The 16,861-nt window shown below is 34.1% G+C and overlaps 1 protein-coding gene across 1 annotated transcript; it reads left to right on the top strand.

Moving 5' to 3' along the window:
- Nucleotides 1-850: 850 nt before the first annotated feature.
- On the top strand, nt 851-16,819 carry ninaC (STKc_myosinIII_N_like and MYSc_Myo21 domain-containing protein ninaC). Its single transcript, XM_066281937.1, has 24 exons — nt 851-973; nt 6,340-6,472; nt 6,590-6,776; nt 6,830-6,934; nt 6,986-7,212; nt 7,262-7,429; nt 7,482-7,572; nt 7,630-7,908; nt 7,959-8,079; nt 8,144-8,306; nt 9,795-9,899; nt 10,620-10,888; nt 10,990-11,272; nt 12,491-12,783; nt 12,837-13,108; nt 13,160-13,284; nt 13,736-13,885; nt 14,085-14,344; nt 14,406-14,477; nt 14,522-14,700; nt 14,751-14,950; nt 15,006-15,341; nt 15,399-15,530; nt 15,594-16,819. The coding sequence occupies exons 2-24, from the start codon at nt 6,384-6,386 to the stop codon at nt 15,871-15,873; spliced, it is 4,386 nt and encodes a 1,461-aa protein (XP_066138034.1). The 5' UTR covers nt 851-973; nt 6,340-6,383; the 3' UTR covers nt 15,874-16,819.
- The last annotated feature ends 42 nt before the right edge of the window (nt 16,820-16,861 follow it).

Raw genomic sequence — 16,861 nt, 5'->3', positions numbered from 1 at the left:
GGCAAATTTCTCAGATTAGGCAATACTTAGTTTTATCATTCACGTTTAGATGACGCTACCAGAAATTACAGATTTATTTATATTGAAAGGCATTTAATTAACCTAGCGGTGTATAGATAGCGCCACGCCTAACAATTTTTCTTCGGCTAAATCTGAACTAAGTATTTATTAAAAGTTCTGTGTGCAATTTAGAAACTTGTTTATTCAAATTCAAACGATAAAGTGAGCCGGCAATATATTTTAACTGTGTCGGATGGCACTAACTTTGGAGTTTTTAGAAATCGATAGTAAACAGAAGGATTTTGATTATGTAGTAACTTTTTGCGATAACACTGGGTTTTATAGATTTATTGAATATTTTTCTATTAAATTTCACAAGTATCATATACTTCGAACACAAGTTCTAACTTTGAGGATATTACGCCGATCAATAGAAAAACCGACCCTATATTAAGGTGTCAAAAGATTTGCACTCATTGCTTTAATTAACGATTAATAATTAAGGAGCATAAGTAAAAACTGAGATAAATAAAATTTTGACACATTTTCTTGCGAAATCTATAGACATTATACTGCCTATGTTGAGGTGATTATAATATCATCCTGGTTATCTGTCTCTTTCCATTTGTATATCGTTAAAAGACCGAAGTGTGTATAAAACAAGAAAGTTCTCACCGCAAAAACTTAATTACCCTATTTAACGTTAGTGTAATGTTTCAATAAAAAGCTGATATATCTTCTTCATACAGAAACACGGGAGGTTAATTCAAATCCCATTTAAAAAGCCTTAAACGGCTTCTATATAATTAGCTTAGACCTGTTACAAAAACGCTCTTGCAGTAAATTTCTTTACCTTCTGCGAATTAGGTGTGTAATTGATATGGGAAGTAAAAAGTCACGACGTATCGTGGATTTTTAGACGAGAAAGAAGGAATCGAGTGGAATTGAGGAAATAGTTTGTGTTGCTTTATTGGTAAGACAATTTTCAAGAGTTCTTCAAGAGAGTCTTTTTTCAGTTTTTATTGGCGTCTTGTATGTCCTTAATTCATTTTCTACCACATATAAAAATATACATGGTGTCCCTAAAAGGTCTCCACAAAATTCTATTACAGATTTCTGAGACGAAAACATTACGATTTCACCTAATTTATCTTTGTTTAAAAGTGGACGTTTTCAAAACAAAGGATGTCAAAGTGAAGATTAAAAAGAAAAAAAATTAATTAATTGATGCTACAATGCTACCAATTGAAAAAAATGTCGCTTTTAAGTGTTTTTAGGGGCGGAAAATGAAAATCTATTTACGTTTTCGACGTAGATTGTAGAGGGCGCTGTCGGTGCTAGGTGAACTCTAAGGAGGTACAACTTTTTATCATGCGGTATAAAATTTATTTGCAGTTAAATTTTTGTTTTTCTACATATTTCATGAAAAAATGATATTTTTGTATAAGTCTCTCTTGAGATATGTGAAATTTAATGTTCGTCGCATGCTTCAAAAATAACTTTAAAGTACTTATTATTTACTCGCATAGTACAGCAAAATAAATATTTAATAAAAAGTTGGTATTGTTAAGTAAAAACATGAATATATATTTTTTAAATACAAGAATCGAAGATTAATTGAATGTTTTCATTTTTTTCGTTTTATCTGTATGTATAAATATGTACTTTAGAATTATTTTTCAAAACACGCAGCGTATTTTAAACTTCAAATATCTCAAGAAGGAATGTCCATAGAGACTCGTATCAAGATACTGTTTCTCATGAAATATGTTGGTAAATACAAATTTAGCACAAAAAAAATTTATGTCAGCTGATAAAAAGTTGTACACCTTTAATGAGAAATCACTTAGCGCTGACAGCGCCTTCTTCAAGGTACGTCAAAAATATAAACTGATTCAGATTTCTCGTCCTTAAAAACCACCTGATGCGACATTTTGTTCAAATAATGGGATTAACAAAGAAGTAATTAATTAAAAAAAAATTTTAAATCGTCACTTTGACGTCATCTATTTTGAAAACCGTCAACTTTTGGACTTAGGTTAATTGGATTAAAAAGTCATGTTTTCGACTTAGAAATCTGTGGTAGAATTTTTTACAGACCTTTTACAGACACCCTGTATATTTGTGGCGAGGTACCTGACAACATTAAATTTTATAAAATAAATATGAGAATATATATAATATCCGTTAAAAATATGTGCGTAACCACGTTTAGCCATCTTTCTTGGAAACCTGAAAAACATGATATTGTGCGTTATAATGGACATATCGAATTTAATTTTTTATCCTTATATTTTTGATACAGCTAAATGCGGAAATGCTGATTCCCGACTTGTTATCTACATCATAACTATTTAGTTAAATTTTTTCTATGAAAATCATTATAATGTCCTATTATGGTGTATGAGAAGAAAACAACTTACGATAGTTTCATTTGTTCTCAAAATGTAAAGTGAAAGTAGTTTAGATAGATTATTTTGATCGGAGGTGACCACTAAAGGTCAGCTGGGTACTATTACATTGAATGGAACAATGTAAAATCATGTACAAATTAGTCAATTAGCTGTAAAAGCATGCCGATTAATTCGATCTATCTGTGTTAACGACAGAAATGCAACATTCAACATTTTTCAATATGAAAAAGGCTATGGCTAATTGACCGGCCATGTTTTAAATAATTGCGCTGTTTTCCTTTAATTAGCAAATTGTTCAGAAGATAATTGAGACGATTTTTCCATTAATGGACCAACTATGTCGATTTATCGGGAACCGCGGATTGCGGCGCAAATGGAGTAGTTATCTCGTTATGTAATTTGCGGGAATTTTATACCTTCTAGACGGCACAGATGACATGGAGACATATGGGGCTAAACATTCCCTGCGATTGGATTATACAGGGTGTCTCAAAAGGAATAGAACAAAAAGCAACGGCATATTCCTGCCATCCAGATATTAAGATACGGAGCAATTGTTCTATTCCGAAACTTCATATGTATGAACAAAGATACAGGGCGTTAAAGTTAAAATTTTATTTTGACTTATGGTACTGAAATTTGGTGTATGGGTATTTCGGGACGTGGCAAACAGGCTAGTGTTGGCTGCTTTATTGTAGGTAATAGGGGGCACCACTTGAAACCGTCTTGGCTAGGTAAAAGGGCTCTAATTTTTTTAACGCGGGTCTAGTAGTCCTATTCATAAAAAATATTATTTTGTGGAAAATTCTAGATAAAAAAGGTATACCTATTAGCCGCCGTGAAACTGGACCGTTTTCGATATCAGTCGTAAGTTTAATGTCTCATTAATGTTTAAAATTTAATATGCTAATAACGTATAAAAATACAGGGTGTCCTCGAATTACGTGGCCAAAATAATACCGCAGATTGTTTGAGTGAAAATAAGTCGATTTAACTAAACTTCCCTCAGTCCAAAAGTTGATAATTATGGAGCTACAGGGTGTTAAAGTTGAAAAAAAAATCACATTTTCTTTAATATCTTTCGATTTCTTTGATTTAATTTCACGAAATTTCATATTTGACGGTGTTTTAGGATACGAAATTCAAATTTATTAACGATTTAGTTGTTTCTTCTAGGGGGCGCCACAAGCGACCATTAGGATACATTTAAATCTCTGTAACTTTTTCGTGCCACGGTGTATATTATTTTGGTATTTAAAAACCTTTTTCCCTACCTTTTATACTTAGAAAAGGTATACTTTATTGACGTCGCTAGAAGCAACGGTTTTGGAGAAAAACGCATCTAAGCCTGATGATGCATGCAAATTACCTTAAAATTATTTTCCGTTAAAAAAAATTAAGTTTTTCAAAAATAATTATTAGTAAAAGTATAACAATAAGTTTTCAAAATCAGATATTATTAAATAGAAAACAAAAATAATAATTAACAAAGAAACAACAACAAGCGAGAATAACACTTACTAATTAATTAAATTATTATTGGCCATACTTATGGATATTTACAGGAACAAGAAGCGAAACTGACAAGAAAAACTGAGGGCTAAATAAAAAAACTGACATTTGAAAAACAAATTCAAGTGTTAAAATGTCAATTAAAAACATAGCCAACTGAGTTATTTACTTAAAAGCGCTAACGCAAATATGCAGCGCATTAGAATTATGCGTTTTTCGACGTCAATAAAGTATACCTTTTCTAAGTATAAAAGGTAGGGAAAAAGGTTTTTAAATACCAAAATAATATACACCGTGGCACGAAAAAGTTACAGAGATTTAAATGTATTCTAATGGTCGCTTGTGGCGCCCCCTAGAAGAAACAACTAAATCGTTAATAAATTTGAATTTCGTATCCTAAAACACCCTCAAATATGAAATTTCGTGAAATTAACTCAAAGAAATCGAAAGATATTAAAGAAAATGTGATTTTTTTTTCAACTTTAACACCCTGTAGCTCCATAATTATCAACTTTTGGACTGAGGGAAGTTTAGTTAAATCGACTTATTTTCACTCAAACAATCTGCGGTATTATTTTGGCCACGTAATTCGAGGACACCCTGTATATTTCAATGTCTACACTTCACCCTATTTTTTTGCACGGTTGCCGATTAATTTTTTGACATTTGGTTTAATTTGACGTTTTAAGCCGTAGCATTCTATATTCATCAATTTTTGCCGTAATAATTGTACTTTTGGGAACTAAAATAGCGTTTCTGGTCATTTATTAGCGATATTGTTATTGTTGGTATAATGTCCAAATTCTTAAACAGTTGGTGTAAGAAGATTGTATATATTAATTTTGAAAAGATGTGGCATCACTGCTGATACGAAACTTGTGACATGCATAAAAACTTACTTGATTTGAACCATATGTACGTATTTTCGAATAGAGCCGAGAGCTGGCGAAGTTAAACGAAGTTAGTAGGTGTTTGTACTCTGACGGAGTGGTAGGTTGTCAAAGTCACTATTAATTTTTCCTTAAAACGGGTTGAAATTGAAGTTTTTCTGTATTATATGCATTGTACATTATATAAATATCTCAAAAATACTCAAGTTTTGAAATTGTTAAGAATTATACAAATATCCCTGAAATTAATATCTGAGGACAATCGATCTATTCAAACATGATTTAGTTAAGGATAATTTAAGAATTCTGGAATGTATTTAGTTAGCCAGTCGTAGTATAATCAATTTTGTTTAGGTTTAGTCTAGGCGATACCCTGAGACTCTAATTTATTACTCTGGGAATATTTAGAACCCTTTGTTAGTTTTTCGCCAAGGAACGACGTGAATGGACTTTGAAAGGACAGTTAGTTAGGTTTGAGACTTGAACACGAAGATCACGCATCGCAGCTCAGATGCTAACTCACAAATTATACCTGTCATTATATTGTAATCAATAAAGTTAAGTGCAATAGTAAAGGTTACCATCACAAACAGTTTCTCTGAGATTACAAAACTCAGAGTGGTCCTCCCGTATTAATCCAGTTAGCTACCAGCAAGGTGGTCAAGAATTCTGCACCTTAAAGGACCAAAACAGAAATTACTGACAGGTTATACACCTTCTTTGTCTAAAATATTAAATAATCTACAAAAAATTGGGTCTTTTTAACTTGCGAAGCCGGATTCAAGTGACACTCTTTATTAGCTGCAATAGAATTGATAGTACTAGCCTGTTTGCCACGTCCGAAAACCCCCGGATACCAAATATCAGCATCACAAGTCAAAACGCTGTGAAGTTTTTAAACAAAATTTGAACTTTAAAACCCTGTATCTTTGTTAATATTAACTTATGAAATACAACTGTGTTCGATCTTAATATTTTGATGGCCGGAATCTGCCGTTGGTATTTTTCGCATTACTTTTGGAACACCCTGTACCTATATTTATTGTACTGGACCACATTCCTTTGCGCTGATACAATTATTTATTGTGATTTTTAAGTTGGGAATTTCCTTCTACTAAGAAATATAACTAATAAATGAACATTTTTTTCTCTTGGCAACATCTACAGACCAATACTTTTTTCTGTAAGAATTTTTAAACTTTTTTTTTTGGTAACTGAAAATAGTTGTTTTTTAATTGAAAAATACCTATGAACTGCTATTAAAAAACAGGTTCAAATATAATTTCAGACAGCAAAAAGGTATTGGAACTCCATTTGTGTAGACTGACATAGGTTGAGGTACCCTATACGTTTCTTTGCGTATGCCAATTATCTTTTAAAAACTTTCGGCTTTAGAAATTTCAAAGTTCGTCAGTAGGAAAATTGTAAAAAAAATTCCTAAGCATAACAGATGAAATTGGGATTAATTAACTAAACCACTTTTGAATGTTAGATTGATCAACTGAGTTAATTAAGTCTTTCAGGATACTATATCAACACAGACATTCTTAAATTTAAATTCAATAAAATGCAAAATACCTTATTGGCCACAATACCGGATGTCGGCGACCGATATTCACTGGGTGACCTGTTGGGCCAAGGGGTTTTTGGCAATGTGTAAGTCAATAATTTTTAAACGTAAATGCCTTTCACAACTGCTTTAATTTCAACAACTTTGAGTTTTATCTTAGTAACTTAAACTGGAGCTTTAACTTAAATTTTAACAACCTTAAGGTACAACGCCACTGACACGAAAGCTTCATGTAAGAAGGTGGCAATAAAAATTCAAAAATATGACAAAGATGCGGCAGCTTTTGTTGATGAGGAGTATGAAATTCTCAAAGAATTGGGAAGTTGTATGTACATTGTGGGATTTTATGGCATTTTTAAAAAAAACAATGAAGTGTGGCTTGTGCTAGAGGTAGGACTAAGATTTATAGCTAGTAAAGCTGTTTAAATTCAGTTTTCTGGCAGAATTGTGAAGGTAACAATGCGTTGGATTTGGCTATTGGGTTGATAAGAAAGAACAAAAGATTGTCGGAGGAACATATTGCTTACATTTTAAAAGAAGTTGTGAAGGTAATAAACACTTTAGAACTTCAAAACACACCAAAAAACCGAAACTTTTAGGCCCTCATTTACTTACACGAGCATAAAATAATTCACAGAGATGTCAAAGCTTCTAATATTTTGTTGACTAAAGAAGGAGAAGTGAAACTATGCGATTTTGGCCTTTCTAAGAAACTTATAACAGCAACCGGAGTTCTATGTGAGACTGTAGGATCTCCATGTTGGATGGCACCAGAGGTAGTGACAACCAATTCTAAAGATAACCAAAAGGGCTTCTATGATAACCGGTTAGGGACAATTTTATCATAGTTTTTTTTGTGAATATACTGTTAACAGGGTTGATGTCTGGAGCTTAGGAATAACTGCAATCGAATTAGCTGAAGGGAGGGCGCCCCTTCAGAATATGCACCCTTCAAGGGTTCTTATTCAAGTCGCCAAAAATCCCCCTCCTACTCTGGAGAAGCTCGGGAATTGCTCAGAGCAGTTTCACGATTTTATTACCGAGTGAGTTGCTCCTAATAAGAATCCAGAATGATCTGATTGAAGAACTTTGCAGATGTCTAGTGAAAAATTTTGAACATAGACCCTACATCGTCGAAATAATCGAACATCCATTTTTCGGACAGATTCCGGAGAATAACTATCATGTATTAGAGGGAATGGTGATAGATAAGACGCATCTACTAATGAAAAATTCGTTATAGTTAAGCTTAGAAGTAAAATCCTTGATCCAGAACAATAGAGTCAGTATTTGTGATAGACAGTCAGATGTTGCAGTAGTCGGGAAATATTTAAAACGTTCAGTAAATGGAAATCTGGAAAAAATCCTCGAGGAAGATTTAGCGGATTTAGACACTATCACAGAGAAAACCGTTCTAAACTTACTGGAAGAACGATTTAAAAATAAAGAGTTTTATACCTTCATTGGAGACATTTTGTTAAGTTTCAACCCTTATCAAAAGCTCCACAATTACGGAACAGAGGTAGGTATTGTTTACAACTTTAAGCATTTGATGAATTTTGCCATTTTCAGTACCATAAAAAATATGTCCAGAAATCTCGATCAGACAATCCCCCTCATATTTACGCAATTGCTGACACAGCTTATCAGAATGTTTTGCATCATAAAATTCCCCAACAGATAGTCCTTACAGGTGTTCTTTGGCAACTCAGTAATTATTTTCTCATGGTATATTTGATTGTTTGTTGCTGTTTCAGGTGAAAGTGCCTCCGGAAAGACGACAAACTACCTTCATATTATAGATCATTTATTTTATATTGCGGGGCAGATGCCCGTAAATGTATTTAGAATCAGACATGGGGTGAAACTGATTCATGCTTTAACCCACGCGAGTACTCCTACTAATGATTATTCTACAAGGTGATGAAGGGCTGGAGCTGCGTTAAATATATGATGAAAAGTTTGCTGGGAAAAATGAGAAAAAATGGAAAAATTGTTAGATTGGGAGTGAAATTCTGAACATAAACTAGTTTAAACGAATTAAGGACCACTTTTATAAATGATCCTAAAATTAATTTTATATATATTTTTTTAAGTTAGCAAATGGGTTACTTAGGAAACCATCAGGCTTAAAAAAAACGTTTGGTTCGTAAAAATTGAGCAAAAAATGATAAACACATTAAAGAATTGCTGCAAGAATTGAATTATTTACCAAGTTCTATTGTTGAAATAAACTTAACAAATGCAATAAACAAAGAAAATTAATAATGAGTGCGCCTGTCTTGGGCTAATCAGACTTCTTGGCACCGTTTGGGCATAGAGTTTAGGTTTCCTATCATTTCCCTTGGAATATTGTTCCATTCTTCCTGGAGCATTTCTGCCAGGTATTCTGCCAAATGTTCTGTAGTTGGACGATTTCTCAATTTTCTCTGAAGAGCATCTGAAAGATGTTCCATGGAGTTCAGGTCTGGAGAATTGGCTGGCCACTCCAAAACTTTGAGATTATGGTCCTGAAGGTATTGCGTTCCTAATCGGGCGGTATGGGGAGCCGCATTATTGTAGTGAAGAACACGGTTTTGACCTTCTGCTGCAAATGGGATGATGTAAGGTTTTACAATGTCCTCTAGGTTCCGACGCCCATTTACAATGCCATCTAGAATGTGTCCTCATTGATCAAATTTCCAATCAAAACGGTTTCTGGAAAATTTAATCGTCCTCTCAGATATTCACGGGTTAACTGGGACCTCACAGCTTTGATCCTGGACCACATGTTGGCATCGTAAAGCCTACTTCTTAGAGTCAGGGCGGATATTCACCTTCCAGTAGCGCCGAAATTAATGTCAGCAATGCTTTTTGCTGTTCTTGATATATTTTGGAGAGCGGATTTTATCACATTGCGTTTTTCACGAGGTGTTGTTATCATTTCTCGAGCAGGTTACGGTCTTCTGGCGATTGCACCAAAGTTCCTATGCCGGCTAAGAAATCTAGAAATTACCGAGTGGCTTTTTTGAAGTTTTCGATCAATACTCGAAACGGAGTAAACTTTTTCAAACAGAGTAACTGCCCGGATCACTTTATTTCGATTTAAAAGTGTTCTTCCGGCAATAGACCTAGCTTTAGCATCAGAATCATCAAAGAAGAGAATGCAATGCACTGCACTGCTATGAACATTGCAAAGCAAATAAATTATTATTTTGAATATTTTTTAAAATGAGATTTTGTCGCCTTGTTAGGAAACCATGCCAACACAAAATTATCATTTTTGATATTCCTTAATTTTATTATTGAGAAGGTACCAATAAATAGAATTATACGGAACCTGTATAAAAGGGCACTAAATCGCAAGCGTAATTAAAACTGGTCCTTAATTCATTTTGACTAGTTTACAATAAGATTAAAATATTTTAGATGTGTCTTCAAGACCGATATATCCTTCGGTCAATCAGGAAAGTTAACTGCAGCAAAGTTTAAAATTTTATCTTTGGAGAAGTGGAGGATATCATCGACTGATTTGTAAGTTTAATTAATTTTTGCTTCTTAGGATTTCCCTTTTTAACGTTAAAGATGGCCTACACCTATAGCCTGTCATTAACCCTCAGTAGAATTGGTCCAAGTGAGTGTTACTCGGTCAGAAATAGTGAGTAAAACTTATCGTATTTTTTACTCTAATCCTGACCATTGCTCCATTTTGACTGTCACTGAGGCTCAATAAAAAGAGAAATCACGAGAAAGAAATTTGAACTTCTCGTGAGGTTCGTGTGTACTCAATTCGACAAGGGGGCCACATTGGTCACGGAAAATTTCCAAGCGTGCATTGTCCATCAAATTTCGTTTCGGTTCTGGAATGCCACAAGCCGCAAATATTTAATTAATATTAATTATTAAATAAATAATAATCGCGACGAAGCTTGGAAGATCAAGAGACCGCGGGGGCCTGCAGCGTGGTACTTTTTCAGTAATACCGAGTTTCAAATTAAAAGGAAAGTATTTCTGATTAAAAAGAAAATTCTACGAGGAAAATGTAGGAGTGTTATTGATTTCAAGGCCTAAGCTCATAATGGTTCGTTCCACGAATTAGACCGCTCCCCTCTTGTCCATGGTAATTTTTAAAAATTTTTGGGACGGAAATTACTAATTAAAACGGAGTCTTTCCATAGTAGAAATGTAATTGTAAAAGCAAAAAGTTAATAAAAAATGACTTATACGTACTAAAAAGCGCACGATTGGTTTCAGGTCTCAATGCAATTTTCACATTCTCTACTATATTTACGATGGAATTGTGCACAGCGATGCAACTGAGAAGTACAAGTTATGTAATAACAGAGACTACAAGTATTTGCGTATACTTGCTGATGGCAAACAACTTGTGAAGAAGCCAAGAGATGACATTGAGGGGAATATTATTAAATATAAGAAAATATTCAGCTATTTAGAAGAATTTGAGTTTACGGAAGAGCAGATAACAACTTTCTTCTCTGTGATATCTGCAATTTTAAATTTAGGTATGGAAGAAATGGAAACATTTCAAAGCCTCGTTTATTTAGATTGAAAGGGAGAATTCGTTTGAAATAGTAATCGTCAAGCGCGCTCAACTTAATTTCAGGAGAAATAAAATTTACTGAAGACGATGAAGACGGTTCAGCAATTTTGGAAAATAAGTGTTATGCAGCGAATTTCTCAGAATTATTGGGATTGGACGAAAGGAAATTTATTTGGTCATTAACCAACTACTGCTTAATTAAAAAGAGAAGCGCTATTAGAAAGAGAAACTCTTGGAATGAAGCCACAAGTATCAGGGACGCGTTGGTCAATAATTTATACAACAGATTTATTGATTATGTTGTTGGATTGATTAATGAAAAGTTAGAAATTGGAAAAGCAATTTTGTAAGTTAATGCAAATAAGAAACCTCCTAACCTAAATCACTTTGTTGTATACGGAGGCGATATTATAATTACACTCTTGACCATAAAAAACCGGACAACATAACTCAATTTAAATCTTGCATAGTTTTTTTAGTTTTATATCCATTTTGATAAATTGTAGGAGTTTTCATTTTATTCATGGCTGCATATTAATTTCATCAAAAGATGTAATTAATTTGTCATTATACAGGGTGAAAGAACTTCAAGATGCTATAATATATCTTTCCATGCAATTGTAAAGCGTTATGTTGCCTTAACCTTCCCTTTTTTGATTCATAGCAATACATCCATTTTGAAAAGGGTTGCAATGTTTTTAACAAAAAGATACTATTTATTAAAAAAAATCTAAATATGTCAAACAAACAAACAATACTAAAGAAACATTTTCATCAAGAAACGTTAGTTGTTGGCAATTACCTAAATCAGATGGAAATGCAAAGGTTAAGTTAGCCTCTTCGTAGTCCAGGCCTAAACCCAGTTGAACATCTATCGGACATGCTAGGGAAACGTATGCATAACCCAGAGCTAGAAACCTGAAATTGTGAACCTTCGAGTAGCTCTTCTTGACGAGTAGAAAAGTATTCCGCAAAGATTAATTGTTAATTGTGTCTTAAACTCACCTCCCCGTATAGCAGCTGTTAGAGCACAAGAAGATTAGAGGACAAGAAGAAAATACACGGTATTAGCTTTGATTTATCTTTAACTTGAATATTGATTTATGTTGTTTATTATCGCTTATTTGTTCGACATGTTTTGATTTTTTTTTGGTAAATCGCATCTTTTTCTTAAAAAAGTTGTAATTCCTTTTAGAATGGATGTATTGTGATCAATCAAAAAAAGGAAAGTTAAGGAAACATAAAATTTTACAACTGGATACAAAGACATCTCATATTGTCTTCAGATTCTTCCACAGGGTGTTCAAAAATCTAGGTCAAAAAGCATCTATTGGTTTGATCCTGTGTAATGATAAATCAATTGCAATCTTAGGCGAAATAAATATTCCGAAATGAGTAAAACGAACACGTCTACAATTTTCCAAAAAAACTTTTAAGTCGATATAAAACGAAAAAATCCATTTAAGATTCAAATTGAATAATATTTACGTTGCCCGATTTTTTCTCTAAGAGTTTATCTCGCCCTGATTTCTGGTAGAAACCAACAAAATTCTCTTTTTTTTAGCGGTAGCAAATATTCCATCCACTTACTAGACTTCCCGGGGTTTGAATGTTTCAAACAAAATCATTTGCCTCAGCTCTTCATAAATATTTTCAACGAACAACTGCAATTCCATTTTTTACAAAGAATTTTTGCTTGGGAAATGCAGGATGCTCAGGAAGAAGGAATCGATTTGCAGCCTTTCAGTTTTTTCAACAACAGAGCCACCCTTAACCAGTTACTTAACAAGCCCGAGGGCGTTTTGTCTATTATCGATGATGCTGCAAAACGAAATTTGGGAGGACAATATATCATAGGTAAAATCACCTACTTATCACCTGCAAGAATAACCTTGTCTTTAATTCTTTAGATAACTTACAAAACCAAGAATCCTGCAGGGTAATGATAACAAAGCCGATGGAGTTTGCTGTTGCCCATTATACAGGAATCGTCTCATATAACGTCAGAGATATGACTGAAAAGAACCGCGATTTTCTTCCCCCAGAGATAATTGAAGTACTGAGAGGTTCGGATAATTCGATCATAAAAGCGCTTTTTACAAAGAAATTAGATAGGACAGGGTGTTTAGTCACAAATTCAGCAGATAACAATACCTGTAGAACTAGGTCAGGATGCAAAAAGGTAGTTAATGGAATAATCCGTTTTTTTTTTTAGTATGATGATTTTTTGTAGATAGCTGATCAATATTCTCAAATTCGTAATATGAGGACCTCAGGAGCTATTTTTAAAGCCGTGTGCTTGGATTTGCTTAAGGAGCTGTCAGTTGGAGGTGGTTCTGGAGGTACACACTTCGTGAGGTATGTACACATGACCTCAAATTTTTAGCTTGCAAATACGGAACAATCGTGGAAGTAAATGAACATTAATCAGATCATATCTCAAAATTTGAAAGAATATTCTTCGACAGGTAGGTATTCATTTCTGTCCATTAGGATGATGGCACGGAAGCGATTTTTAACTTTCACTTGTACTTGCCAGGTGGCCCCCATCAGGTCCCTATACCCAACCAAGCCCGAAATCGGGTTCAGGTCTGGTAGTAGTCTTTCCGTGCGCAGGTTCAAATTATTTGAGAAAATTAATCATGAAAATTTTCAATAAAACGATGGCGGTGATTGAAAACTAATGAAAATGTCGGTTTTTAGATATTAGGGAAAAAAATTACCAAGAACTTAAGTAACTTTGTAATTGCTTGTTTGGGAGTATGTATTTCGTTGAAGATTAATTAATGCTCATTGGGTTCATTTACAGGTGCATACGATCCAACCTAAAGGACAAACCCCAAACTTTCGACAGGGAATTAGTCAAACACCAAATCCGCCCATTGACTGTTGTAGAAACAGCCAAAATCCGACAGGAAGGCTTTCCTCATCGAATATCTTTTCCAGAGTTTTTAAGACGGTACCAAATCCTTCAAAAAATTTATTTCAAAATTACTATATCATACTTCCCTATTTGCGTGCACTAAAGTTTACTTTTCCGCACGCATTTGGGTACAGGTGCACGGCGGATCTCTTCGCGTTGCTCGGACAATTTACAATAGCGTGCGGAAAAGTATTGCTTTCCGTACTTGTTAGAAAAATGCTTATTTTTATACTAGATATAAATTCCTGGCATTTGATTTCGATGAATGCGTGGACATCAACAAGGACAACTGTCGTCTGTTGTTGATCAGATTGAAAATGGAAGAATGGGCCATTGGAAAGTCCAAAGTGTTCCTGAAGTATTACAACGAAGAGTACCTATCGAGACTTTACGAGACGCAAGTGAGGAAAATAGTGAAAATTCAAAGCATAATGAGGGGGTTTCTTGTTAAGTGCAAGATAAATAAACAAAATAAAGAGCAAGAATCAGAGTGTAGTAAGTAGAACTACGGGTGCAGTTAGAATGAAATTTTATTGGTACTTATTGATTAATTCAGTTGAAGAGATCAGGAAAAGGCGTCGAAGCAGTGTTATGACACCTGAAGAAGCAGCAGAAGTTATTCAAAAGGGTACAGAACGTGTTCTTGTCTGATAAAAAAAAATTTTGGTTTAGCTTACAGAAAGTCAGCTCAGAAACATAATCAGGTACCAGACTTTTACGAACCTTTAGGCGATAACGACCGAAAATTCATTTTACCGTTTGCCAAAAAGTGGAAATCCCATAGTATTTTCCACGTTTTGATGAGGTATCGAGCAATGAAACTTTACGATTTGTTCAACTTTTCTCAGCAGGTGCGCCATTTTGGCATGAAAATTTTCTACCACAATGCAAATTGTTTTAGGTTCATTTTTATAATCAAAATGCCTTCTATCACGTTCAAAAAATTCAGAACTCTGTCGATTTCAATAGAATTGATAGAAAAGCTCAGGTTGCGGGTTGGATAGGTGAAGTGAAACCTATTGTGATGAAAATGAAATTCAGATTGAATGAGATCCCTTTTCTTGATACGGCAATACTACAAGACCCTTTGACGAATGTTAGGTACGTCAAAAAGAGGAGAAAATAATTTTCGAATGTTGATTTTATCGATTTTTAGAGGAGGATTGGCGAATGAATCTTGGGATACTCCATACAAGTGGCGCAACCATGATCCAAAATCCTCGTGTTCTTCGGGTAACGAAGAGTTAAACACTGATCTGATGTCAATCCCATATACGAGAGATCCAAAGCATTCCTTGACTGTGTTGTCAACGAATAGCAGTGTCCCGAAGAATGAGGAGAAATTTAAAGTTAAAAAGTTTGAAATCACCGATGGTAGCACTGATGATAATCGGCGAGGATATAAAACTGGAACAGAATTTAGGAGCAACGATAATTTCAAAGAGAAACAGGAGAGGTTTGGTTCGGTTCAATTGAAGAAGGTCGACTTTAAGTAAGTAAAAATGGTATATAAAAATATCATAATGATACAAAATATATATTTATGTAGAATGGAGTCGAAGGAGAACACCTACAACTCAACTCCAGCTAACAGCGATTTTCACTTTATCAAATCCAGCAACATAACCTCCAAGCCGAGAAATGTCGATCCTATTGCAGAGCTACGGACTATAGCTCAAAGGTATGATTCACTGCAAAACGAGTTATTATCACAGTTTCGTCTATTTTGAACTAAATGTTTCAGAAGAGACTCCGCCAGTGAAGATGATCCTCCTTTTAACTTCCAGGGAATGCTGAGGAAGACTAATTTTCAGAAGGACAACGAATGCTATTCCTCGAGTAGACGTGATTCATTGAAGCAAGTTTTAAGGGCTGTGAGAAGGTTTTCGATACCTACACCTCAAGAAAATGCTGAGAATAGTTCGGCGAATAGTGACGTGAAATCACCTACGTCAAGTTCGAATCCGGTCCATATGGAGCTGGTGCCTGGGCTCATTTTAGAGGGTGTTGAAGTTGAGCTATAAAGTATCTAAACCGAAGTTTGTCGACTTATACTTCTATATGTAACTGGATCATTATAGGGAAAATATGGAATTTAAGATGGTTTTTAGCTGAATTTCGTTAAGTCGGCAGTCGATCGGTTTACTATTTAAAGACAAATGTCGAAAAGGTTATAAATAAGAGAGAAAGATAGGGTGGGGGTAGCTCAGAAAGAGACAGGTAGAGGGGAGGGGGGCAATTAATATATGAAAAAAAACTACGAATCCTTAATGTTTGAGCCACCATGTACGGTAATAATGTCTTCATGCCCCGTATTAACATTATTAGCAGGCGGTAATTTACGCTACTCAGTGGTTTCCAGAAATTTATACTCTACATCTATCTGACATCGGTCCTCTGGGGATCTGAAGAAGCCATCAGTGCAATAATAATGCGCTGATTCATCTTAAGAGAGAAGTGTTAAAGAAGTGTGAGAAATTCAATCAAATATTTATTTTCAAATTTAATTAAAAAATAATAAGGGAATAATAAATATAGATACATAAACAAGTGTGCTAATGTTGGCAGTTATCGAAATTATACTTCATGCTGTTCTCTAACAATTCGATACCTGAAACTGTGTACATTAGATATTCGAATGGCCATTTGAAATCATTAACACAATCTACAAATTATCTAACAATAATAATTATAAATAATATTTTACAATAATTCAAATAAATAGTTAAATATTTATATTTAACAACTATACAGGGTATACACCTTGTATAATAGATCGATAATTTAAAGGTAAAAAGATAAATTATTATTATTATACGGGATCAGTAAAAAGAACCAGAACAATTTTCTTAGAGGTTCCTTGATATGATCTACCTTCTGAAAAATATTGTCATAAGTCCGGCTTTGCCGGTTTCACGTGAAACTTATGGCAGCATGTGAATTTTACATTAAACACATGGTGTAGTATAACATTTTTAATTTACCTTGGAATTCAAAGGCCGTATAGTGTTG

This window comes from Euwallacea fornicatus, chromosome 5 (assembly GCF_040115645.1).
Source record: "Euwallacea fornicatus isolate EFF26 chromosome 5, ASM4011564v1, whole genome shotgun sequence".
Classification (NCBI taxonomy): Eukaryota; Metazoa; Arthropoda; class Insecta; order Coleoptera; family Curculionidae; genus Euwallacea; species Euwallacea fornicatus.
Note: the sequence above shows the minus strand (reverse complement) of the source record. Positions and strands in the feature narration are given on the sequence as shown.